This window comes from Rhinopithecus bieti, unplaced genomic scaffold, assembly GCF_001698545.2.
Source record: "Rhinopithecus bieti isolate Rb0 unplaced genomic scaffold, ASM169854v2 scaffold_3040, whole genome shotgun sequence".
Taxonomy (NCBI): domain Eukaryota; kingdom Metazoa; phylum Chordata; class Mammalia; order Primates; family Cercopithecidae; genus Rhinopithecus; species Rhinopithecus bieti.
Window position 1 is genome coordinate 7,097,609 of NW_016804657.1, and position 24,547 is coordinate 7,122,155.

Here is a 24,547-nt window from a genome sequence, read left to right on the forward strand (position 1 = left end):
TGAAATAACAGAGGAAGGTAGAGAGAGCTACACTGAGACAACAAAGGCAGCTAAGGGAACAAAGCCTGGGTCCCTCAGGTCTGTGGCCACCGGCTCCAGCCAGGACAGCCTGGTAGCTGAAAAGCACGTCCTTGCCTGTTAGATGCCTGTGTTTCAAGTGATGCTAACTTGCTAATGCAGATGTCTCCGCAAACCCTGCCCCGGGCTCACCACCCGGTGAGCAATCACTCACTTTCCCCAGGACACCTCCAGGGAGGTACTCTTCCAGCACCTCACACTTAAGCGGCTAATGCAGGTTCTTCCCTCAGACGCAGCACGGTTCCTGGGATGACGTCAGCGCTGCTCTCTGAAAGCACCAGGCAAGGAGGCGAAACAAAGAAAATCCTAAAGAGCAGGCGAGAGCACCGTGGAACTGGCAGAGAGAGGCACTGGCACGGATGGAGAGGGCAGCAATAAAAATGTTTAAATGCTGGGGGACACTTAGAGGCAAAGGAACCGCAGGTGACAAAAAAGATGAGGCTGAAGTTCAGGAGAGACCCAGGCAGCGATGCCCAAACGACAGGCTGAGGAATCACCTCACAGCTGCCGATGCCTTGACAGCGATGTCTGAGGCTGGCGTGAGTGCTCCGGGCTCAGAGATTCCTAGAACCCAGCTACAATGGCCTTATCAGACTGAAACAGGAACACCAAGATATTCCAAGGGAGGTGACAACAGGGTCCAAAGGTCGCGCCTTTATGGCTCACAACTGTGTGCTGAGTGTGGCCCGAATCCCAGCTCCAAGTGGTCACCCCATGTCTACAGCCAATCAGCTGACCGGGGTGGCAACCCCTGGCTCTGCTCAACAATGACAACCACTATTTACTGAGCACTTACTATGTGCCAGACCGATGCTAAGTGCTTTCCTCAGATGGTTCCATTTAACTCTTAGAATCACCCTAATGAGTATTTCCTATTATTTTACAGATGAGGAAATGAGAGCTTAGAAAAGTAACTTGCAAAATCATACTGCTGGCTCCATAACAGATGTTGATTGAATGTTGTCTGGGTGGACAGAGGCAAGGATGACTGGAACGAGACAAACGAAAGGCCGGCTAACAGACCACTCAGGTAGCACTTTTCCTGGGATTAAGCTTAGACCTTGTAGGCCTATCAGCCAGAAGCAGTGTGTAAAATAAGAGCGGCTGACTGGGCACGGTGGCTCACGTCTATAATCCCAGCACTTTGGGAGGCTGAGGCGGGCAGATCACCTGAGGTTAGCAGTTCAAGACCAGCCTGGCCAACATGGTGAAACTCCATCTCTACTAAAAATACAAAAATTAGCAGGGCATGGTGGCACATGCCTGTAATCCCAGTTACTCAGGAGGCTGAGCCAAGAGAATCACTTGAACCCGAGAGGCAGAGGTTGTGATGAGCTGAGATCCGGTCACTGCACTCCAGCCTGGGCAACACAGCAAGACTCCCAATCAAAAAAAAAAAAAAAAAAAAAAAAGAGTAGCTGCCCAAGAATGCAACAGCAGCAGCAAACACTGATGACACCCCAGTTTTGCAGAAGGGTAAGGAAAAATAAGAATGTCAACTCTCCATTCAACAGAGAAACAGTGCCACTGCTGTCTTTAAATTTTCAAACTCATCAAGAAAAGTTCCAGAGAGGCCAGTGCCAGCAATGCCAGCTGTCTCCCAAGTCTGAAGGGTTTCCCTCTGGGTATTAGGACTTGAGGTGTTGAGCCAGAGGAGAAACAGGACACACAGGAGATCACACACAGAGCAGGAGGTGCCTCTCAAATGCCTTTCCCACGTGTCTAACTCTGCTTTGTTTAAAGCACCATCAGACCCGCCATGTGCACTTTTACTTGCTGCCTGACGAAAACCAGATGCCAAAGGCCTCCCAGCACTCATGGGGCCCTTTGCCCTTAGGAAAACACCATGATTCAGCCAGGCGAGTTTGATACAACACTGTAACAAAGCGTGTGCAAAGTACCTACCTAGCTCCAGACTGCTAAGCCTTGCAGAAAAGGCACATTTTGACTCTTCTGAGAGTGGGAAAGATCTGAAAGATGGGATTTGCACCTTATTCCTATACAGGTCTGGAGATCTGGAACTTCTTCCTGAAGCTCCATGTTTAGCCAGATAATTGAGACACTCCACCTGGTCGCCACTGGACGCCAGCCACCCAAACATTCCCCTCCACAAGGCACCTGGCATTCTAGTGCCTGTGGAGAGAGCAGCCATCTCGCTAGCACAGCTCATGAACAAGGATCCCCTTCCCTGGACAGCAAAGATGTAAACCTGCCCCTAGAAACACTGAGAGTCCTAGAGGTAGAATGAGTCAGCCAGCAAGCTCCAGCCCATTCACTGCAGACCCCTGAGCAAATCAAGTCAGGAGAAGGTGGACAACTGTACCCTGAAGACCACATACCACCCAGACCCAACACAAATAGCTGTCAGCACTGCCACCTGTTACAAAGCTTCAGATCTTGCTTCTACCAGGATTTCCCAGCTGAGCAGGAACCATCAAAGTCTGGTCCTGGAAGGGCAGCCCTCCCCGTCTTGGCAGCCACACCATCTGGCCCTGCCCCAAGGCTGCTGTGGCATGGAAGGAATCAATGGAGGAATACATGCCTCTTCCCTGGTTCCTTCCTCTCCCACTTCATTGGCTAACACTAGTCACATAGCCCCAACTGAACTGTGAGGGAGGCTGGAAAATTTGGAGTATGTGCATGTCTAGTGAGTTGCCTCCACCACATCCTCTTAAGTCTTGGCCTCTCATTCCCAAAGTCTAGCCCTATTTTCATATGAATTCAACACCTTGTTACTTAGATCTTTCCTCATTACCTCAAAGCCACAGTGGCAAAAAGCAAACAGCATCTTCCTAAAATATTCCTCTTCGATCTTCCTCTCCTAGATATCCCTCTTATCCTTCTTCACCAATTAATTTATTCACTTAAAATCTTCCTTTGACAGCTTCACTCCCTCTCCGCACTGCTATCAACTCAAATGTGAATTATTCCAGTAGCCTGAACTCGTCACTGGCCTTTTACTTTCTTTCCCTTCCAATGAACCTGGTACCCAGCTACTTAATCCTTATCCTTCTTCCCAAGGCCCAATTTCATTCCTTTCTCCCCTGTTCATGAGCGTGCAATACTTTTCCTGCTGCATAAGTCACGTGTCACCATATAAACTCGCAATTTGAGGTGCTCTAGAATCTGTCCGTGGAATTAGTCAGGACATAATCTCCCTGTTTTTTGGCAGTGCCACATCCATTCCTGTCTTCACAGGTTTGTTCATGCCGCCATTCCTTTCCCCAGAACGCCCTTCTGCTCCTCCCACACAAATCCTAATCCTACCTCAGGATCCACTTAAAATACAATCTCCTCACTCAACTCTTTCCTACCAACATGCTTTCCTCTCTCCTTTCTGCGTTACCACAAGGCTAAGCTCTGTCGCTGAGTATGTGATGATAATCTGAACGGTACAAGAAGAAATCCTATTTCATGCTCCTTTGAGGGAGTGTCTAATATAGGTTGCCTTCAACTATAAGTAGTAGAAAATTCCAACTCAACTGGCTTAAACAGTGAGGACAAAATGTATGGAGGTTGGACTGTTCAGTCTTCAGGGGCTGGGCCCCTCAGGGATCCTGGTTTTTCCCATCTCTCCCCCTCTGCTGGCCTCAACAAACCTGCTTTCCTCATTGCAACAAGACAGCTGCTTCATGTCCAAGAATCTAGTGAAAGAAGCTGTCCCTTCTATATTTCCTTTTACAATGAAAAACATCTTTCCCAGAATCTCCCAGCAGATTTCTCCTACCTCAGTGGCCAAAACCATGTCACATGCCCATGTCTAAACTACTGGCCTCCAGGAGGAGTTCTGCTCAATCAGTATGTACCCTAGAGCTGGAGGCAGGGTCACCTTTCCTTGAGTGACATGTGGGAGAGGTGTGGCATCCAACCCAACTGGGTCCTGCCAGCAGGAAGAGAAAAGAAGAGCCGCTGTAGGTAACCAATCACGTCTACCACAGGCAAGGACTAATACCACATATCTGTGTTTCCCCTCGCTTGCCACCCCCATCCTGTGCTGGCAGATAAGGATGCTCAACAAATAGCTGTGGAACTACAAATTATCCTGTGGGTGTGAGAAAAGAGTGTGCATTATAATAGGGTGGTACAATTGGACATGTGTGCACAGAAAATGGAAAAAGAGCCATGAAATCCAAACAGATGCAAAAACGTTCTTAACAGAGAAGGTTTGGGAAGCTCTGATCTAAGCCCTAGCCTGGGCCCAACTCCCAGTTCCACAGATAGGGAGCAGGCCCCAGGCCAGAGTGCTGGGCTTCTCCCAGCAGGATCCAGCTGGGGCCTTCTCCTCAGTTCAACCCTTGCCTCTGAGGACCAGTGGTCTACAGTCCATCCCACAACCCTTCGGACAGAAGTTTCAGGCACAAAAAGGAAGCTCACAATAAGGAACGCCCATGCCTAGCCATAACTGAACACATCACGGGCTCACACAAATCTGTGGAATGAGTGCATGATCTCATGAGCTCTGGTCTGGAAAAGCAAGTCTCCCTACACTCGGGCTTGAAGGGAGGGCTTCCTCGGCTATGCCAATATCTCTCCTCTCTCTTTCTTCTTCAGACCAAACAGCTCCTATCCCTGCCTTCCATCTCAGCTTTCCAGGATACTCGTCCCAGGTTCTTTGCACTACTGACAAGCATTCCAGACCCAAATACACATACTCCCACCTGAGGTTGGGAAATGTACCAAGAACTGCATAAAAAATATACCGGACAAAAGGCACTCCATTCTCACAGATATCCAGTCCCACAGTCTATATCACAGATCACCAGTTTTAGCTGTTTGAAGTTTTAGAATTCCTTTTCAAATACCATAGCCAGCATTTATTCGGCTGGAGAAAACTGTGTTAAATGCAGCCTACCGTAGGATCACTGATTACAACATGCATTCAATATTCAATACATATTGACTGAGCAACTATTAGGTTGAACTACGTGACATTATTGACATTCAACTGTTTCTGACCTATCAAAATGGCAATAAAGCTCAACTTAATATTTACTCTATGCCAGACAGTAGGCTAAGGAAGGATTTGGGACACCATGACAAACAACAAAGCAGTAACCCCTGTCCTAATGGAACTTAAAATCTAGTTCATTAAACCATTATTCACAAAAGTACAATCTAACTTCAGGATTGTAATTAATTATAAATGCATTTATTTGTTTACTGCCTGACTTCTTTGCTAGCCTATAAACTACACAAAGATGAGGGTTGTCTCCTCCATTTCACACACTGGCCACGCATATAGCAGAATACATCATATATTTGTTAAATGTATTGATTAGTGTCACAACAGACAATTGCATGTGCTATGGAAGCATTTGGCAGAGAGATCTAATCTGATCTCGGAAGGCAAGGATCCTGGACGTCACTAACCTGGAATTTCTGATCCTGATGATAAGGTTGAGTTAGGTCTTCACGAAACAGGTCTCTATACAGCACATAAACAACTACCAACATGCCCAGGGGTTTCATAGGGACTATTTAAAATACTTAAGAGAACAAATGGTTTTCAAGCTCAGTCTAGTATTTCAGAAATTCCATTTACATGAACAATTGGTACGCTAATTGCAAATCATTCTTATTTCTCTCCTAAAGCAGGATCCCCTAAGGATCTTTATTAGGCATTCTGTTAGCCTAGTTTGAGTTACAGTATTTACTTAAAAGTAATAACAGTGAAGTTCTTGAAAAATATTTGGTAATTCAGACATTTTACTAATTCAAACTAATCTTCCTCATTAGTCTACATTCTTAGAGATTTAACCATCATATTAAGAGAAAGTATCAAAGGCTTCACTTTGATTAATAGTCACCAAATTCTTTTGCAAGGCACCTTGGTAGCAGGAACCTGAGCTAACATCAGGAGGTAGGTAGAAATAGAAAATAAAGGAATGACAATTTGAAGAGCAACTGCAATCCAATTTAGTCCAACAGATGACATACATATGAAGTCACATTCAAATTATAAGCAGAGCACAACAAAATTTTTGATCCTTATCTTTTGATTAACCTGGTATCATTCAGGGAAAAATGTCAGTGAACACCACTGACCAGCAGTCCTTTCTTATCTATTTTGCAGTATCTCCCTGAGAACCAGCCCTGGACACAAAATGCATAAACATCAATGAGCCTAGACAGTGTCTTCATGCGTGTTTGGCCTGCCATTGTTCTCTGCACCAGTATGGAGATTTAGTAACACACTGGTCACATTCATGGGGCATCTTGAACTCTCTTGACATGGTAAATGAACAGCAGGCCCTGTCCCCATGCCAAAAGCAAACAAAAACCTGTCACCAGCAAGGAAGACAACCGGTCTCTCCAAAGGATGCCAAAGTTCCCATCCAGCCTCCTTTGCAGAGCCTCACAAATCTCTCGGATGCAGGCAGGATGATCACGGGCTAGGGAAGATTATGCTCTGAATGTCTTAAGAGATTAGTTTCTTAAAATCCTCCACATGACTTCAGTCATCCCCGTTACAGATCACAGAGTAAAAAGCCTACTTGATTAAAGCTGAATGCCTATACATTTGCAAAAGGGAAAATATGCAGAAGAAAACAAGAGTCAGATTACTGATGGGCATAGCACCAGTTCTAGGACATCAGGGATGTTGAATAAATGATGACAAGGAGGCACATATAGTTCTGATATATTCACCATAAATACCACAGTCCTCGAGGCTCTCTCAGTTACTTACTTTCCCCCAAATCAGAGACTGAATCTGGCCTTATCTTCAAATGAGGCCCAGCTCTCCCCAAATTCCAAATATGGGAAATTACAGCTCCTCTGTGGTAGGGGGAAGAGTGGGAAGGCGAATGTTTGTCTTGCATAATGTTTTAATTAAAACAAAGATGACGTGCCCCAGAGTCTCTTTATCGGCTCTTGTTGGGGGCGTTTTCCAGTACTCCTTCCACCCTCTGTCACCATGGTCTTTTTTCCCTCCAGGACAATTCACCTTTAAAATAAGAGGATTGGGCATGAAATCTACAAAGATTCTTCCAAAATGAACTCAGGCCTAGAGGCATATTAGTTCTCTATCTTGTTGTTCCCTTCTGGAAGTACACAGTTCAGAGGGACGCCTAGCCAGAGAGGTGCCGAAACGCAGAGCTGGAGCCAATCACCTGCTCCGACATTTCGCGCTGGGCAGGGTGCTCAGAATGTGCTCTTGCTTCTTTGTAATGAAATATCAGAAGACAAATTACAACGTTGTTCAGCAAGCTATTTTTTGTACTGAAACATCAGAAGGCATTATGAAACCGTTCAGCAAATCATCTCTAAACAATGTCATAAAAGGTTACCTAGCTTGGGGTAAGCCCAGAACGAATCTATCTGCACCATCATTCCTCACCCTAACAAACGTGTCCATCTGTGAAGCAGAATTCCCAACACACCACCATCTCCAAACCAACACCAAACCACTGCCAAACAAACCTGCAGAGGAAAACCAGAAAGGTCTCCGAGAAGTGCTGCTTGTAGGGAGAAGAATGGCCCTGTACAGAGGCTCCCGAGACGCCTGCTTTGGAGCCCTGGTGATTTCCACCAGGCAGAATTTACAACCATTGGGACCTGCAGTCTCAGAGGGCTCACAGAGAAGGGGGAAGCTCTTGGCTACCCGGGAGGTCACCAGTGACTCTAAGAAAAGTACAGATTAATGCCTGTTTAGGGTTAACCCCAGGTTGGGAGAGGGCATCTGGCAAGGAACAGACTTGGAAGAGCCTGCACCTCATTGAGCTGCTACAGCAGCGTCTGGGAATTTGTAAGAGCCACAGTGATGAGGCCCTGGGCTATGTCCCCATATCCTCCCTTGCCAGGGCGCCCTCAGGGAGGCCACACTGCAGGAGGCAGAGTATGAGGTGGGGAAGATGGATCGGCCTTATCCTCACCACCCCCCATACGAGGCTCCTCTGAAGAAAGCATGGTATAGATGGTGTCTCCTCTCTGGTGGGAAGTATGTGATTTCTCTATTTCTATTTCTCTTTTGTTCAGGCTTCCTAGAAATTCAGAGCTAGGTGTGAAATTCCCAATTCCCACAGACAGGCAACATCCCCAGCAGTAATAAAGACATTCCACACACCCAGGACTTGGGATATTTGTGTATTTTCAAGAAAAAAGTTTGCCCTTTGGCCTCCTCAAAGCCCCCCCCCCCCACCTTTTCCTTGCTCTCCCCTCATCACTGCTATTCATGATCTTACTCCTACAGATACCCCCTCTTCATGGTGGCACAGGGCATTGGTAACTCGTGGCTGTAAAGAAGAGCTGAGAACAAAACAGGAAGAAAAGAGGTTAAGTAGCGGCAAGAAAAAAGATGTACCTTAGGAATAAAAAAGAGTTCCCCAAAGTCACAGTGTATTTAATTAATCCTTCTATTTATTAAAGATTAAAAATACATATCAGGTGACTACTTAAAATGTTAGTCATGATTTTAACTTTGAATTCTGTGGCACTGGAGATAACAGAACAATGAGTGCTTGTAGCAGGCACTCAGTTATTTGTTGAATGAACTTCTTGGGAAAGCCTTCTTAGGAAAGTATTAGAAGTAGGTTCTACTAGAACAGGGGCTACCCCCAGAGGTCTCAGGACACGGCGTAGAAAGTCAAACACTGATGTTTAAGAAGGGGATGATTATATGACACACGAATCCCATAGCCATCTCTCCAAAAGAGCAACTATTTTAAAAATCAGGTCTAGAGGTGAGCCTTCCAAGAAACTGCTCTTGCTCCCAGAGGTTTTAAAGAAAGTCATTCCCGTGAACATGAGAAGTAACCCAACACTTTGAAATGATAATCATTTTACAGCAATAACTGTTGCTGCAGGGCTTGAGAAAAAAATTCTCTTCCTTTGGGTCAAAGTCTTAAATGCTGAGCCCGTAGCCAGCAACCTTAAGGGCTACTCGGGTCCAGTTCATTCTAGCTAGAGGAGCCACTTGGGAATTGAAAACACAGGAAAACATTTTTTCTGGTCCATGAACAAACAAGAACGCTTAAATGAATTAGACACAAACTAAGTATTTATGGTTGTCATCTTAACAGGTTTCAAATAGGCTTCATTTTAATTTAACATAATTTTAAAATTATAGGAAAATAGTCAAAATATGAATGTGCTTAATTTGCTGAATTTATGTGTTTTGAAGAAAATATGCAGAATAAACAAGTCAATTATTCTCATTAAATACATTAAAATTTAAGGGTAATATTTTTATTATGACTTGCTCTCCTGATATAGCAAAGTTATTGTTATATAGTTATTGAAGGAGGCTCACTACTTCCCAATCATTTCACAAATTACAGCTTCAACCAGCTATAAAATAACCAAATCAGTTCTGATATAGCCATAAAATTAAGCCTGAAAAAATAGTGAAGTAAATCATTCCTTTAAAATCAAGTTGTTGAACAGTATGTTCTGCATGATTCCATTTATGTCAGAAAAAATATATTTTTGTGAGTATATACATAGAAATGGGTCTGGAAGAATATATACCAAACTATAAAGAATCTATATGAAAGTCAATAAGGGGCATGGACAAGGAAGGGAACGTTCACATTTTACTTTCTACATTCTTAGAATTATAGTCACTGTTACCTCCATCAAAAAGTTAAAATTCAAAAATTAGGCCAGGCACAGTGGCTCACACCTGTAATCCCAGCACTTTGGGAGACTGGGGCAGTAGATAACCTGAGGTCAGGAGTTCAAGAGCAGCCTAACTGGCCAACATGGTGAAACTCCATCTCTACTAAAAATACAAAAATTAGCCAGGCATGGTGGCGGGTGCCTGTAATCCCAGCTACTCGGGAGGCTAAGGCAGGAGAATCACTTGAACCCGGGAGGCGGAGGTTGCAGTGAGCCAAGATTGGGCCACTGCACTCCAGCCTGGGTAACAGAGCGAGACTCCATCCCCGCCAAAAACAAAAAAAAAATTAAAGCAAACAAATATAAGCTACCTCCTGAAGTAGAAACCAGTATCTCTTCACCTTACGTTTACATAATACTTTACCCTAAGGCATTTTATCTGCTGTTCTAAATCATGACTTACTTCAAATCAAATCTTAAGTGAAAATCAAGATTTTCTTTTAGGGGCGTTATACAAAAAAGACTGTAAAATTTCATTCTCTGAAAGTCTTTTTAAAAAGGAATAATAGATCATACCTGGCTGGGATAGGGTAGGTGTGATCTGACCCATAGCAAATGATGGCTGCTCAACTCTGCATCTCCTTTCCTCTCCCTGCTGAAAAGTGCTACTTGGCAAGGTCAGTCAAGGTCACCAATGCAAACAAGTAGTGGACAAACACCATCCAGGTTATCCAAGGTTCCTGAGGCCCAAAGCAGCACATGGGGTTGGGAAGCTGATCACCTTAGAGATTTCAAAATCACCTAACAATAACCCCACTTTCCCTAACCACAGGGCTAAGTGACCTAATGGGTCAAACACATATGTGCTTTGGTTATCCACAACCCAGACCACCAGACTAATTTTGCTTTAGAACTGGACTATATATCAAGTGTGAATGATCATACTGGTTATCATGTGGGAAAAAAGGTTTAATTACTCCCTAATTGTCTGGGAAACAAAAGATTTCAAAATACGGAGCTCCTGGGGGAAGGAGAGGTAATAAAATGGGTCCTTGAGAAGTGAAGTGGGAAGCCTGCCTCATGCCATGGCACCCGCGATGACACAGGTGTACCCAGTGCTCTGCTGAGAGCAAAGACAATGTTCTCAGAGTTGCTATCAAAAAGAGGCAGCAGACTGCGTTCTGAAGCAGCAGACAATGGGTCACATGCAAAAACAGAATTAAATACACAAAAACAGCACCAACGTAAGGCAAGCCTGGGTAAACTACACTACGTCAAAGAAAGAACACACAACTGGTACCAGATTTTTTCTGTTTTAATAAAGAGAAGGCCTGGACACCTGAAAGTTGACGGGAAGCAGGCATCACTAATTTCTCTGAGTTCACAGTTTCGTTAGAATGTTTTTGCTCTGATTATGGGTTTTTTTTTTGAGATGGAGTTTTTTATTTTTTTTTTTTTGCTTTTGTTGCCCTGTCTGGAGTGCAATGGTGCAATCTTGGCTCACTGCAAACTCCACCTCCCAGGCTCAAGAGATTCTCCTGCCTCAGCTTCCCAAGTAGCTAGGATTACAGGCACCCACTACCATGCCTGGCTAATTTTTTGTGTTTTTAGTAGAGATGGGGTTTCACCATGTTGGTCAGGCTGGTCTTGAACTCTTGACCTCAGGCGATCCACCCACCTTGGCCTCCCAAAGTGCTGGAATTACAGGCGTGAACCACTGCACCTGGCCTGATTATGTTTTGATGGATACACAGAAGCTCTTGCTTTAGTACAGAAATAGGCCCCGCTTCACTTTGACCTGTGGGCCGCCCACCTTCAGAAATGTCCAGTGCCATCCCTGGCTCCTCCTCTCAGTGGTCTTCCAGGATATCCACTCACAGCTTTCTGACTCGTCACCCACCTACCTGTCTCTAGCCCAAATACCCAGTCATGGCAACTGACTGCACCAATTTTTTTTTTTTTTTTTTTGAGACGGAGTCTGGCTCTGTCGCCCAGGCTGGAGTGCAGTGGCGCTGTCTCGGCTCATGCAAGCTCCGCCTCCCGGATTCACGCCATTCTCCTGCCTCAGCCTCCCGAGAAGCTGGGACTACAGGCGCCTGCCACCACGCCCGGCTAATTTTTGTATTTTTAGTAGAGACGGTGTTTCACCATCGTCTCGATCTCCTGACCTCGTGATCCACGCGCCTCAGCCTCCCAAAGTGCTGGGATTACAGACGTTAGCCACCGCGCCCGGCCGACTGCACCAATTTTTACAAACCTATACCCTTAGGGTTCCCATCCCAGGACATTCAGGCTTCTCCACCCCTTTACAAATGCCCAGAATATTCTCTACCCCACAATTCCAACAGGACGTCACTCTCCTATTACTTAAGAAAAATGCCTAAAATTCCAGCCCTTCCAAAAGGCCTTTCCAGATTGACCACTCAGGAGTTACTCTGGCCTCCCCTTCACTCCTCCTGCTAAATTGAAAACAAGAACAGACTTGCTTGGCCTCTCTGCCCCCGGTAGACACCTAGCCTCAGTGAATACATCCTGTCAGTGTCTTCCTGTCCATTTGCAAATTGATTGACTGTTTGTTTCACTGCCGGCCTTGGATGACCTCTCATAGAGGGCAGGGACGGGTGGTTTTTGGCAAAGCCTTGGTTGTCTGGAAAATGGGAAATGGGGTCTTCTGGTGAATTTAATTACAGGGTTAGGTGGAAACTTTGCTTCAACTCTCGTTATTATAAAGCCTATTATAAAGCTTTTTAAAATACATCTGACCACTTTCCAGCCAGGGTAGAGTTAATATGACTTAATCTTTGATTTAGGATCTTGCAGTGCCCCAGGCTCACCGTTCTCTTCTGCTACTATAAATACAGTTGCGGAAGACATAGAGACTGAGCTGATGACTGCTTGGAAGCTAATTTCTAGAAAAAACCCTTGCTACCACATCTTGTGATTTTTGCCCTTCTGAAGGTGGAGTTCAAAAATAAAAACAAAATCCCACTTAACTGAGGGTTCCAGTTAAGGGAGGTCTGCTGTCATGGTCTTTGTTAAGTGCCTGCCACCATGGCCCACAATTAGTCAGTTAATAAAGGGTTCTTGATGAGAGAATTTGGCAACATGTGATTTTCCACAAATACAAGCTTGATTTTGATGCAACCACTCATTTCTTTGAAAATCAGGGGGCATTCACACACAGGTGTTCTAAATTTCCTTAAAGTAAAAACCAACCCTTTACAAGGAATAGCTGTGTTCCCTTCGAGCAGTAAAGAAGCAGATGTCCACTCATGGCAAATGAGGAACTCCTTTTTTTTTTTTTTTTTTTTTTTGAGATGGGGTCTCACTCTTTTTTGTGTGTGTGAGATGGGGGCCACCCAGGCTAGAGTGCAGTAGTGCAATCACAGTTCACTGCAGTCTCAACCTTCTGGGCTCAACCAATTCTTCCCACCTCAACCTCCAAAGCAGCTGAGACTACAGGTGTGTACCACCATGCCCGGCTAATGTTTTTGATTTTTAGTAAGATGAGGTCTTGTTATATCGCCCAGGCTGGTCTTAAACTCCTGAGATCAAGTGATCCTCCTGCCTCAGCCTCCCAAAGTGCTAGGATTATCAGCATGAGCCACCATGCCTGGACAGAAGCTAAAAATATTAATCAAGGAGTCATAACTAAGGATGCACTACACAACCGAAGCCAGGGACCACGAGAGGTCAGCAACCGGGACAGCTTCCTCCCTTTCCCAGGCCTGGGCTAAGTAGCAGTGGCCTGGGCTCTGGGACTTACTTTAAGCCTAAATCCCAAACTCATTATAATTTAAACCAATTTTCTGTGTCCAGCACCATCCCACCTAAACTGGTCCTTAAAACCACTGACAGTCATTTCTCCAGTCTGTAAAAGGCCCATTGAGGCCTTTGCATTGTCAGGACTTCATTGGGAGTAGAATGCCCTCCCCATCCAAATCCTGACCATTTCTAAACACTCAGCCCATGTCCTCTTCCTGAGTGCCTTCCCCAACAACAGCCACCTACACTGAACTTCACTTTGAACTCTGTAGGAGACTGTAGATAGAGATGGGGTCTCACTATGTTGCCTAGCCTGGTCTTGAACTCTTCAGCTCAAGTGATCTCCCTGCTTCTGCCTCACAAAGTGCTAGGATTACAGGAGTGAGCCACTACACCTGGCCTATGTAAGCTTTTTTTTTTTTTTTTTTTGAGACAAAGAGTCTTGCTCTGTGGCCCAGGCTGCAGTGCAGTGACGCAATCTCAGCTCATGGCAACCTCCAGATTCTAGGGATTCTCCTGCCTCAGCCTTCCAAGTAGCTGGGATTACAGGCGCGTGCCGCCACGCCCAGCTAATTAGCCAGGTTGGTCTCAAACTCCTGACCTCAGGTGATCCGCCCACCTTGGACTCCCAAAGTGATGGGATTACAGGCGTGAGCCACCACACCCGGCCACGTATGCATTTTAAAATGTTATGCTCAGAAGGGGTCTATAGGCTTCACCAGACTGCCAAAAGGATCCATGACACAAAAAAGGTTAAGCTCTACAATCAGACAAATGAGAATTCAAATTCAGATTCTGCCAAATTCCAGCTCTTTTCCTTTGAACATAATTGTGTTCAAGGGAAAAGTGTCTTGAATTTCCTTATCTTGATCAAGGAAGCCAACACAGAAACAACACCTACCTTGTGAAACCATTCACTCATCAAGAAATTAACCAGGCCAGGCGTGGTGGCTCACGCCTGTAATCCCAACATTTTGGGAGGCCAAGGCAGGCAGATCACAAGGTTAGGAGTTTGAGACCAGTCTGGCCAACATAGTGAAGCCCCATCTCTACTAAAAACACAAAAAATTAGCCGGGTGTCATGGTGTGTGCCTGTAATCCCAGCCACTCGGGAGGCTGAGGCAAGAGAATCGCATGAACCCAGAAGGTGGAGGTTATAGTGAGCCGAGATCATGCCACTGCACTCCAGGCTGGGCAACAGTGTGAGACTCCATCTCAAAAAAATAAAAAAGAAAATAACTGAACACCTCCTTACTTTGCAAGGCACAAGGCTGAGTTCTGGGGCTACAGTAATGAACATGACAGAGATGGTCTTTAAGGACTTCATACAGAAGGTCATGCTATGTAAAGTGTTTAGCACAGTGGCACATAAGCACTCTATAAACATTTTAATACTCACTGATAAAACCACCACATGTAGTGTTTAATTATATGCTGATTTAGATTGCTTTCTATGAAACAAATGTTGATTCATCAAACTCATGCCTTCTTCACAAGCCTTCTTAGAGGCCAGAGGCTCGGCTTCAGACTCAAAGGGAACAGCTTACTAGATGAAAGAACACAGGATTTGGAACCAAATGGTCCTGGCTTCAAAACCCTACTCTGCCACTTTTTAGCTTTGTGACTATGGCAGAGATGGGCAGCTGTCCCCCAAAATCTGTTCTCTCCTTTCCCTACAGTCATAGAATCCCAAGTTTTTCTCAGGACACATGGATCCTCAGGATAAGCACATCTTCCAGCCTTCTTTGCAGCTAAGTATGGTCACATGACTAGGTTCTAGCCAATAAGAATGTTAGTGGAAGTGATGTATATAACTTCCAGGAAGTATCTTTACATTGAGAGGTCCTACCCTTCACTAGCCTTTTCTTCCTTCCTGATGGCTGGGGCTAGAAGTCATCCTGGACCATGAAATCATCTTGGGAATAGACAGCATGCACATGGAGAAAGACAGCACGAGCTTGGAGCCCTACTACTGTCAGCAATCTATCTTAGGCAAGTCACTTTTTTTTTTTTTTTTTTTCTTTTGAGACAGAGTTTTGCTCTCGTTGCCCAGGCTGGAGTGTGCGATGGCGTGATCTCGGCTCACCGCAACCTCCACATTCTGGGTTCAAGCGATTCTCCTGCCTCAGCCTCCCAAGTAGCTGGGATTACAGGCATGTGCCACCATGCCCCGCCAATTTTTGTATTTTTAGTAAAGACGGGGTTTTACCATGTTGGCCAGGCTGGTCTCAAACTCCTGACCTCAAGTGATCCAACAGCCTCCCAAAGTGCTGGGGTTACAGGCATGAGCCACCATGTCCAGCTTAGGCAAGTTACTTAACCTCCCTAAGCTTCAATCTCCCCATCTATAAAAATGTGATAATGCAGCCGGGTGTGGTGACTCACGCCTGTAATCCCAGCACTTTGGGAGGCCGAGGCGGGCAGATCACGAGGTCAGGAGATCAAGACCATCCCGCCTAACACGGTGAAACCCCGTCTCTACTAAAAATACACAAAAAATTAGCTAGGTGTAGTGGCAGGCACCTGCAGCCCCAGCTACTTGGGAGGCTGAGGCAGGAGAATGGCATGAACCCGGGAGACGGAGCTTGCAGTGAGCCGAGATCGCACCACTGCACTCCAGCCTGGGCGACAAAGCGAGACTCCATCTCAAAAAAAAAAAAAAAAAAAAAAAAAGTGATAATGCAAAGTATCTATCCTGCAGGGTCGTTTTGAAGACTGAATGATGATATAGGGCTTGGGTCACAGTAAGGGCTAGAGTTAGGAGAACTGGTATTACTGCCATTGTGGAAGCACCAGCAGTCTTGCTGCCATGAAAACTGTAGAAGATGGCAACATCTTAACACAGCCCTGGGTACTTGGAGGTAGCTCAGTGATTCTCACAGTTGAAAGGCATCCTAGTAGGTGAAGTTCTCCTGACAAGAATTTCCTTCTCCTGCACCCTTGTCAAATGGTCCCCAGACAACTATTAGGACAGTGGTGTTTGTTCATCCATAAATCACAATCTGCATCTCCTTCTTTCAGAACTCTTCTCCTGATTGCTCCAAACCATCTCACTTTTCTTTGCCTCCTCTTTCTCTTCTGCCTTTGATCACTCCAGCCCAGTCTCTGAGGTCACACCCATCAGTACTTCAAAGTTTCTTTCAATCCCTTTCAGAACCACCCTCTGGCCTCTCCCTTAAGAAACCTTTTCTAACTAACTGGGAAGTAAGACATGGCTTCCTCGGCCTTACCGTATTCAAAGAAGAGACTTCCCAAACGCTACAAATCAACTTCTCTCCCTCTGGAGCAGAACACAAATGATCATTTGCCATCTACAGGTTCTCAGATGTCCCAATCTCCTACATTTTTCATTGCTAACACTTTTAAAGCTATTTAATCTTGTTTGCAACATCAGCACTGGTCTGGGAGGTATAACTCTTCATGGCTACACAAAATCAAAATGTGCTGTGTCTAAAGCTTATATTCATCTTTCCTGAGAATTTTTCTTCCTGTTCTTGCAGACACAAATCCTATGCTCTCTTTCCCACATTGCTGTCATCTTCCCATGTCATTGTCACTCATGCAGCCTGCTCCCAGACAGAGGCACATTTCCAGTTACCCTTCCCTTCCTACCACTGCATCAGCCTGCATTCTCTCTCTAATCTTCTGCCCCTCTGGCTACATCTATCCTCAAGTAGAGATGTTACTATCCTCATGACTCAATCGGGACCAGGCTTAAGTGGCTCTGTAATTGGAACCATGGGTTGTGGTGGCAGGGCCATGCACTGCCACCACAACCCTTGCTGGGTGAGGCAACTAGGGTTAGGACAGAAGGAAACAACACACAGAGGTCAAGGGGGTAGGTACAAAGACAAACAGTAGGACAAAGATATAAGCAGGAATCAGTGTCCCAAGAGACAGAAAAAGAGGAATCTGATTCCAATCCCAGACACTGGCAAAGGACGGGTGCAGAAAAGCACAGGTCTATGATGTTGAAGGAGATGAAAGTGTCTCCGAGATTTACCCTGTGTACCCCCTCACATACTGTCCGGGGTTTTCTAACTAAAATTGCCATTTCTAGAGGCTGGCACCTGCATCAGTCTCACTTTCAGAGCACTTAGCCTTATCCAACTTTTATAAACAAAATTTTATTCCAGGCATGTGACCTACATGGGCTTAAAACCTTAGAATTCTTTGCTGTTTTAAATTCATACTACACATTAATTTACATTACACAGCAAGAATGCTGACACATGAACCAGACCACATCAGACTGCAAGCAGGAAATAAGACCCCAACATGGGTTTTGTTCCCTCCCGAAATGCCTGCTACCTCTCCCAGATTAGGAAAGTAGTAGCCAGGCCTCCTTCCTACCATACTGACAGCCATCAGGGGAAGAGAAAGATGAGGTTCCACCAGCGGGTCTCCAAATCAGGCAGAGATCCATATGCATGGTTACAGTTCCAAACCTTCCCACTTTAGCTTGCATCTAGGCGTCTGCCACTGTGCCCCTTTAAAGCCATCCTGATGCTCATTTTCTTCCATGGCACCTGTTTACACATGAAGGTGAGGGTGGAGGGAAAATGACAGCATCTGCCAGGTGCCAGGGCCCGAGCTCCACTCCACAGAGTGGCCCAAAGAGTGAACAGCAGGGGACCAGCATGCAGCCTTACATTTCTTGAGCAGCCAGAAGAAACAAAAGGCACAAATGTCACATTGCCTTGTTTTCCCACTGATGGCTACTTCTCCTGCCCTGGGCCCCACCCTGCCAACTCAGCCCTCTTTCCCGCCTTAGCCACACACCCCACCCCACATCCAAACCTCCCCAAGGGCTTTCCTTGTTTGTGTCCTGTTGAATCCACATGAATCACTAATTGCTGATTTAAACCCAGACACTAAGAGAATGACACATACAGTACAACAAATACAGATCCAATATGAAGAGACTGGCAAATGGAGGGCTCCCTGCTTCTTGACTCTGCCTGAGCATAGAGGTGACAGGGAGACACTGCCTGTATCCTAGCCCACAGCTGAACAGAAGACTAACTATACTCACTGCCAACAGGGTGTCAGCATGTGTTGGGTGGTAGGGCACTGGCACTAATGAACTCACCCACTGGTTCTCTAAATGAACCATGCATGGAATTACCTGAGAGAGTTCAAAGGCTGAGACCTGGGTCCTACCCCACCAAGCAAGTTTGGTTTCACTGATCTGGGGTTGCTGCCTGAAATTAGAATTTTTAAAAGCTCCCCCAGTGATTCCAACATGCACACAAGAGTTTGAGAACCACTGATTGAACACATCTATTACGAGTTTCAGACATTATTTAAGGCAGTCAAGGCATTTAGGACACCTTACATCCTTGAATTGTCACACCTTCCCTTGTTTATTGTTTCTGTTTTATTGATATTCAGATGTCAATCATGGTGAAGCTGGGATAGGAACTCAGGTCCCCTAATTCTAAAGTCCATTCTCTTCCCACACACCTGTTAACTACTTCAAGGGTATAGACAATGTATGGAAGCAATCTCCACTGCCAACAGATCACCGTAAATTACGTGCAAGACACCTATATTTGGAGATGTGAACCCTGTAGGCAACAATCATAATCCCTTCTGAATGCAGAGAACCGAGCCTTACAGAGAGGGCAGGGGGTGTGCTTATGTATGAGGTCTGAGATGGGGAAAGAGAATGGCACCAAATCCCGGCGATGAAGTTTATCCTAGACCTGAGATGTGTTCTAAGATATCACGCTGAAGACAGTGCTCATTGGCATAAAAAGAACAGGCAATTTTTTAGCAGAGGGGCCTCTTCACTGGGGTGGGGATCCTTAACAGAGGTGGCAAAGGTTCACCTCTCAGGGCCATAGTTTCTTCTTCCCACTCCAAGCATTCTGATTTGTGGGAGCACAAAAGCCAATCCCAAAACCTCCTCTACCAGGCAGCTTCCTTTTCTTCAGGCTCTCTTTCTCCCAGAACTATGATCTAAGCTTCCTTGGTGAGGAGACACAGGACTAGTGCCCTCAGATTTTTTAGCCTACAGACCACTCAGGTAGGCAAAGCATCCCTTCAACCCGCATCCCATTTACTCCCATTTCCACCTCAAAAAAGGCATCATCATTATCACCCAAACCAACTTTCGAGACAGAGGGGAATTATGTTCCCACTCCCAGTTAGGAATCAACGCAGCCCAACAAAGAAGTGACAACACCAGAGCATCCATGTTTGTCATGCTACCAGACAGCAGCCCACCAGCCATATGAAGTCCCTAAACCACAGATATGCAGATGCAGGACCTCACCCCAGCGCCCAAGACAGACACTTTAAGAACACCAAATGTTCCTTCTTAAAGACAACAAATGATATTCCACCGCTGCTCCTGGATCAGAAACGGGCCTCTTCATACTCTACTCCAACCTGTGACACACACCGACCACCTCCTGGTGTCCCCCAAAGCCTACTGTTGATGAAAAAGAACCACAAGAAATTACAAGAACCAAGAGCAGGTTAAACTTTCACATCGATTGCGTTGATAAGCAGAGCCACTTACCCAGCACAGCCAGAGAGCTCAGCACCAGCAAAAAGCGCTTCATGTCGGCAGCCTCCAGGAGACACAACACAAGGCGCTTCCTCTTCTCCCAGCTCCTAATCTCTCATTTCTGGCAATCCACTTATAGCTCCAGAGAACAGTTTTGGAAATAGAACTTAACTCGGAAAATGGGAACAGATTAAAGAGATCAGAAGGAGGGAGTTGGGGGGAAGGGGAGGAGTGGAGGCAAGTGTGAAAACTCCCCTATGCCACAGGAAGGGTCCACAACAATTCCGAAGGCGCTCCCGGCTCCTGCCACATCGTGTGCCTTGCAGTTTCCACTGAAATTGTAGACTGTAGTGGATAATCCTCCAGGATCAGGGAAAAAGGAGTCTGAGAAAATCCTTTCATCCACTGATTATACAGAAATGTCCTTGGCTTCCGAGTGAAGGTGTCTGTGATCTCCCTCATTCGGATTCCCCAAAGAGAACAAGGCAGGTTTCGTCAAAACCTTTGATGGCCAAATCACCCTGCCTGGCATCAACCGTTTGGGTTTCTTCACCAAAAAGTCTGTTTCCATCCATGGTGGTAGGTCACGGAGGCGCCACCTGCCCCACGCCTGCCTAGGGCACACGAAGCAAGTTGGCGTTCGGCAGCCCTGAAGCGGTCCCCCAGCGCCAGCAGATTTCTAAAACAAACACAACAGAGATTTTTATCAAAGGCAAAACTGCAAAACCCGCTGGGGCTGAGCTCTGAGCTGGTCCGGACACCTGGGTCCGGTTCCTGGACCAGGACAGTCAACCTCTGCATTCTGACCTTGGGCAAGTCGCTGTCTTTCCCTCCGCCTCAGTTTCCCTGCCCAGAGCTGGGCAACAGTGGGAAGCCCGATTGTTCCTGAAATACTTTCACCAAATGCTTCACTCCTGGGAATTCCCGTCACCTCCTACCGAGTCCGGGCGCCGCAGGTAGCCCCACCCTCCGCCAGGGCAAATCGCGAAGGGGCTCCGCGGTGGGGCCGCGACTCCCGGCCCCCGCCCCAACCGTGGGAGCTCTGCGCGCGACGCGTCCCAGGTGGCCCCGCTATTGTTTTACCTTCCAGGGTGTTTATTTCTCGCTGGTTGTAAAGAAAAGAGACCAGGGAAGAAGGGAGTCCGGGGCTCCGCTTTCCGCTGCCGGAGCGCGCTCGCCGCGTGCCCGCCCAGCCAGGGGAGGGGTCTCGGGCCCGACCCCGAGCGGAGCCGGCGCGGGCCCGCTCCCCCCTCCCCGCTCCCCTCTCCCCGCCTCCCTCTCCGGGGCCCCGCGGCTCCCCTCGCTGCAGCCCTCTCCGGGCGCCGCCCGCGCCCCCGCGGAGCCTGACCTCGCCCGTGGCCCTCTCCCTCCGCGCGCGTCCGTCCGTCCGTCGGTCCGTCCGGGCGCACGCCTCAGGGGACGCGCCGCTTCCTCTTCTCCCGCAACGGCACCAGCAGCCGCGCTGCTGCCCCTCCCGAGTCCCCGCCCCTCCAGCTCCAGCCCGGCCCGCTGCACTCGGCTAGGCGAGCGCGGGGCCAGGGCGGCGGCCACGGAGAGCGGCCCGGTCCCGCCCCCGGCCCCGCCCCCCGAGACGCGAGTCCTGGTCCCCGGCCTGGCGGGGGCACGCGAGTGGCCGGGGGCACCGGAGGAACTGGGCAGCGCTGGCGTGTGGGCCGAGCAGCCCGCAAAGTTAATCAGGGCTTCACACCCAGACTCCGGGGCCGCCTGCGAGATGTACAGGCCCTTTCCAAAGCCCAACCGGCGACCCATAACCCGGGAAGCCCGCGGCACAGAAGCTCGTCCTTTCTCCTGGAAACAAAAACAAAGCCCTTTGCTGGAGACTTGAATCTGTACATGCAGTGGAACCCCATATTGCACTTCACTCCTGGATAGAATTTGGACTCTGGAAACAGCCTGGGTTCTAACGCCAGTTCTTCCACTTGCTAGCTGTGGCCCTTGGCCAAGTTACTTAACCTCTCTGTGCCTCAATTTCCCCATCTGTTCTGTGGAAGAAATAACCCCTACTTAAGGTTATGTGAGAAGTCTGTGACATACTTGTAAAGCGTTTAGAATGGTGCCTGATAACATCATAAGTGGTCAGTAAATGTAAGCTATTATTATTTTATGACCAACCGCCCTGTAAAGCAAGTGCTTTTTCATTCCCTCACTACTTACCCAACACGCACAACCTGCTGGGTAGGCACCGTCACGAAGCGACCAAAGCAGAATAGACCGCCCTGCCCTCATGGAACTTGCAGTCTAGTGGGGACACAGACCATAAAATAGACATGACAAGAAAAGTACAGTGCTGAGGAAGAAAATGCAGACCCCAACCCTGTGTTATTGGGGGAGGGACGAGGAGGAGGAAGCTTTGGTCTGGGTAGGTCCCAGGCTTCTCAGAGGAAAGGAAAACTCGGTTGAATGCCAAGGAGCAGAAGGCAGCAGCAGAGGAGACAGAGGGGAGGTAAGGAATCGCAGACTGAAGAAACATCACCTCTGCAGGCCCAGAAAGGAGCCCAGTTAGAGGAGTAGGACGCTCTGCTGGGCCCAAACTTGACTCTAGGGGAGAAGTGACAAGAAATGAGCTGAGAAGAAATCGGGTGCCAGAAGCTAGAGGGCATTGTATGGTATGTTAAGGGGTTGGGACCTTAGGGAAGTCACTGAAGGTGTTGAGTAAGGAACTATGGTTATCAGATATACGTTTTATTTTTCATTTTATTTTAAGAGACAGGTTCTCACTCTGTCACCCAGGCTGGAATGCAATGGTGCAGTCTTGGCTCACTGCAACCTCTGCCTCCCAGGTTCAAGTGATTCTCCCACCTCAGCCTCCCAAGTCACTGGGGCTACAGGCATGCACCACCACACCCGGCTAATTTTTGTACTTTTAGTAGAGATGGTGTTTCACCATGTTGGCCAGCCTGGTCTTGAACTCCTGACCTGGTGATCTGCCCACCTCAGCCTCCCAAAGTTCTGAGATTACAGGCATGAGCCACTGTTCCCTGCCAGGAATCTTTCCTTGTGCGTTATTACCTCTTTCCCAGAGACACCCGTGACTCTGGCAGTTCTCAGTTCCCATCTGCTAGACTCCTTCATTTATTTATTGAGCACCTACTATGTGTCAAGAAAAGTCTCTGCTCTCGTGAGTGAAGCGTACATTCTAGTGGCAAACACAGACAATGAAACAAGTATATAATATAATGTAACGTGTTCTGAAGAGAAGTGGAGTAAAGAAATGTGTGGTCAGGCACAGTGGCTCATGCCTATAATCCCAGCACCTTGGGAGGCCAAGGCAGATGGATGACTTGAGGTCAGGAGTTCGAGACCAGCCTGGTCAACATGGCGAAACCCTGTCTCTACAAAAAATACAAAATTAGCCAGCCATGGTGGCCCACACCTGTGGCCCCAGCTACTTGGGAGGCTGAGGCATGAGAATCACTTGAACCTGGGAGGCAGAGGTTGCAGGGAGCTGAGATCACACCACTGCAGTCCAGCCTGGGCAACAGAGCAAAAATATCTCCAAAACAAACAAATAAAAAACAGAAAAGAAAAGAAATAGTGTGTGTGTTTGGGGGTTACAGTGGGAAGAAGGACTCTTTTCTAGGTGAGGTGGTCGGAAAAGACCTCTCAGAGGAAGTGACATTTGAGCAGAGACCTGATTACAGGGAGCGTGTGAGCGCTGGAGATTTCTGGAGGCAGAACATTCCAAGCGCAGGGAACAGCAAGTGCAAAGCCCCATAACATGTTCAGAAAATTAAAGGTGCGTTAGTGTGTCTGAAATGGCTTAAAAGAGAAGGAAAAGGAGGAATGTAATCAGAGAGGTCAGAGAGGCCAAATCTAGTGTGACCTTCAAACCTGAGGAGCTTGGGTCACTCTGGCTGCTGGGTAAGAATAGAGCATCAGGTGGTAGGGTTGGATAAGGGACACTGAATGGGAAGTTCTTTCCATTGCGCAGGTGAGAGATGATCATGGCTTAAACTAGGGTGGTGCTGATGCAGGTCGTGGAAGTGGGTGGAGTCTGGAAGCATTTAGAAAGCAAAGTCAATGAAATTCTCTGAAGAACTGAATATGGAGGGGGAGAAAAAGAGAAGAGTCAAGGAGTCTTTCAGAAGGTCCATCTCAGCCTGCTTTGGAACTCTCTGACCCCACCAAGGTGCTCTAACTCTTCCCAAGACTACACTTTCTGAGGCCTCTGCCTAGGCCTTCATCCTTGAACCCCTATACTCAATTATCCCTTCTCTATTACTTGTTCTTTCAATCTCAATCTGCCCATTTTCATACTACTTGGCCCCTTGCATCCTTCTGGATAATCTTTCAACCCTTGACTTCCATCACCACCAGATGTGTTATGACTGATTCCCAGCGTGGCATTCTTTCTAATTTCCACATTTATGGAACCTCTGTGATATGCAAAGAACTGTGCAAAGTGTTGGATGGGGAGAGAAAAGTATAATTTAAAAGAATGCCTCTGCCCTCCAGACAAAGAAATCATTAAATGAAATAAGTCCTGAATAGTGATATGATGGTGGCCCCTTCAGGAACTCATCAGCAGGCAGAGAAGTGAATTGGAGGCTGGGCACAGTGGCTCACCCCTGTAATCCCAGCACTTTGGATGGCCAAGGCAGGCAGATT

At 47.0% G+C, this 24,547-nt stretch overlaps 1 protein-coding gene across 4 annotated transcripts in view; it reads right to left on the bottom strand.

Annotated features, from left to right (window-relative positions):
• Nucleotides 1-21,415, bottom strand: part of IGSF3 (immunoglobulin superfamily member 3) — a 93,353-nt gene extending 71,938 nt beyond the window's left edge. For 2 of the 4 annotated variants that reach the window (XM_017869810.1, XM_017869808.1), the window contains exons 1-2: nucleotides 21,267-21,415; nucleotides 19,931-20,597 (exon numbers count right to left, since the gene is read on the bottom strand). In XM_017869810.1, coding sequence (XP_017725299.1) covers nucleotides 19,931-19,973 — 43 coding nt within the window. In that variant the 5' untranslated portion in view covers nucleotides 19,974-20,597; nucleotides 21,267-21,415. Of the gene's footprint in view, nucleotides 1-19,930; nucleotides 20,598-21,001; nucleotides 21,164-21,266 lie in introns of those variants that run through there. The other 2 variants (XM_017869811.1, XM_017869809.1) reach the window with 2 other exon arrangements.
• Between the last annotated feature and the right edge of the window lie 3,132 nt (nucleotides 21,416-24,547).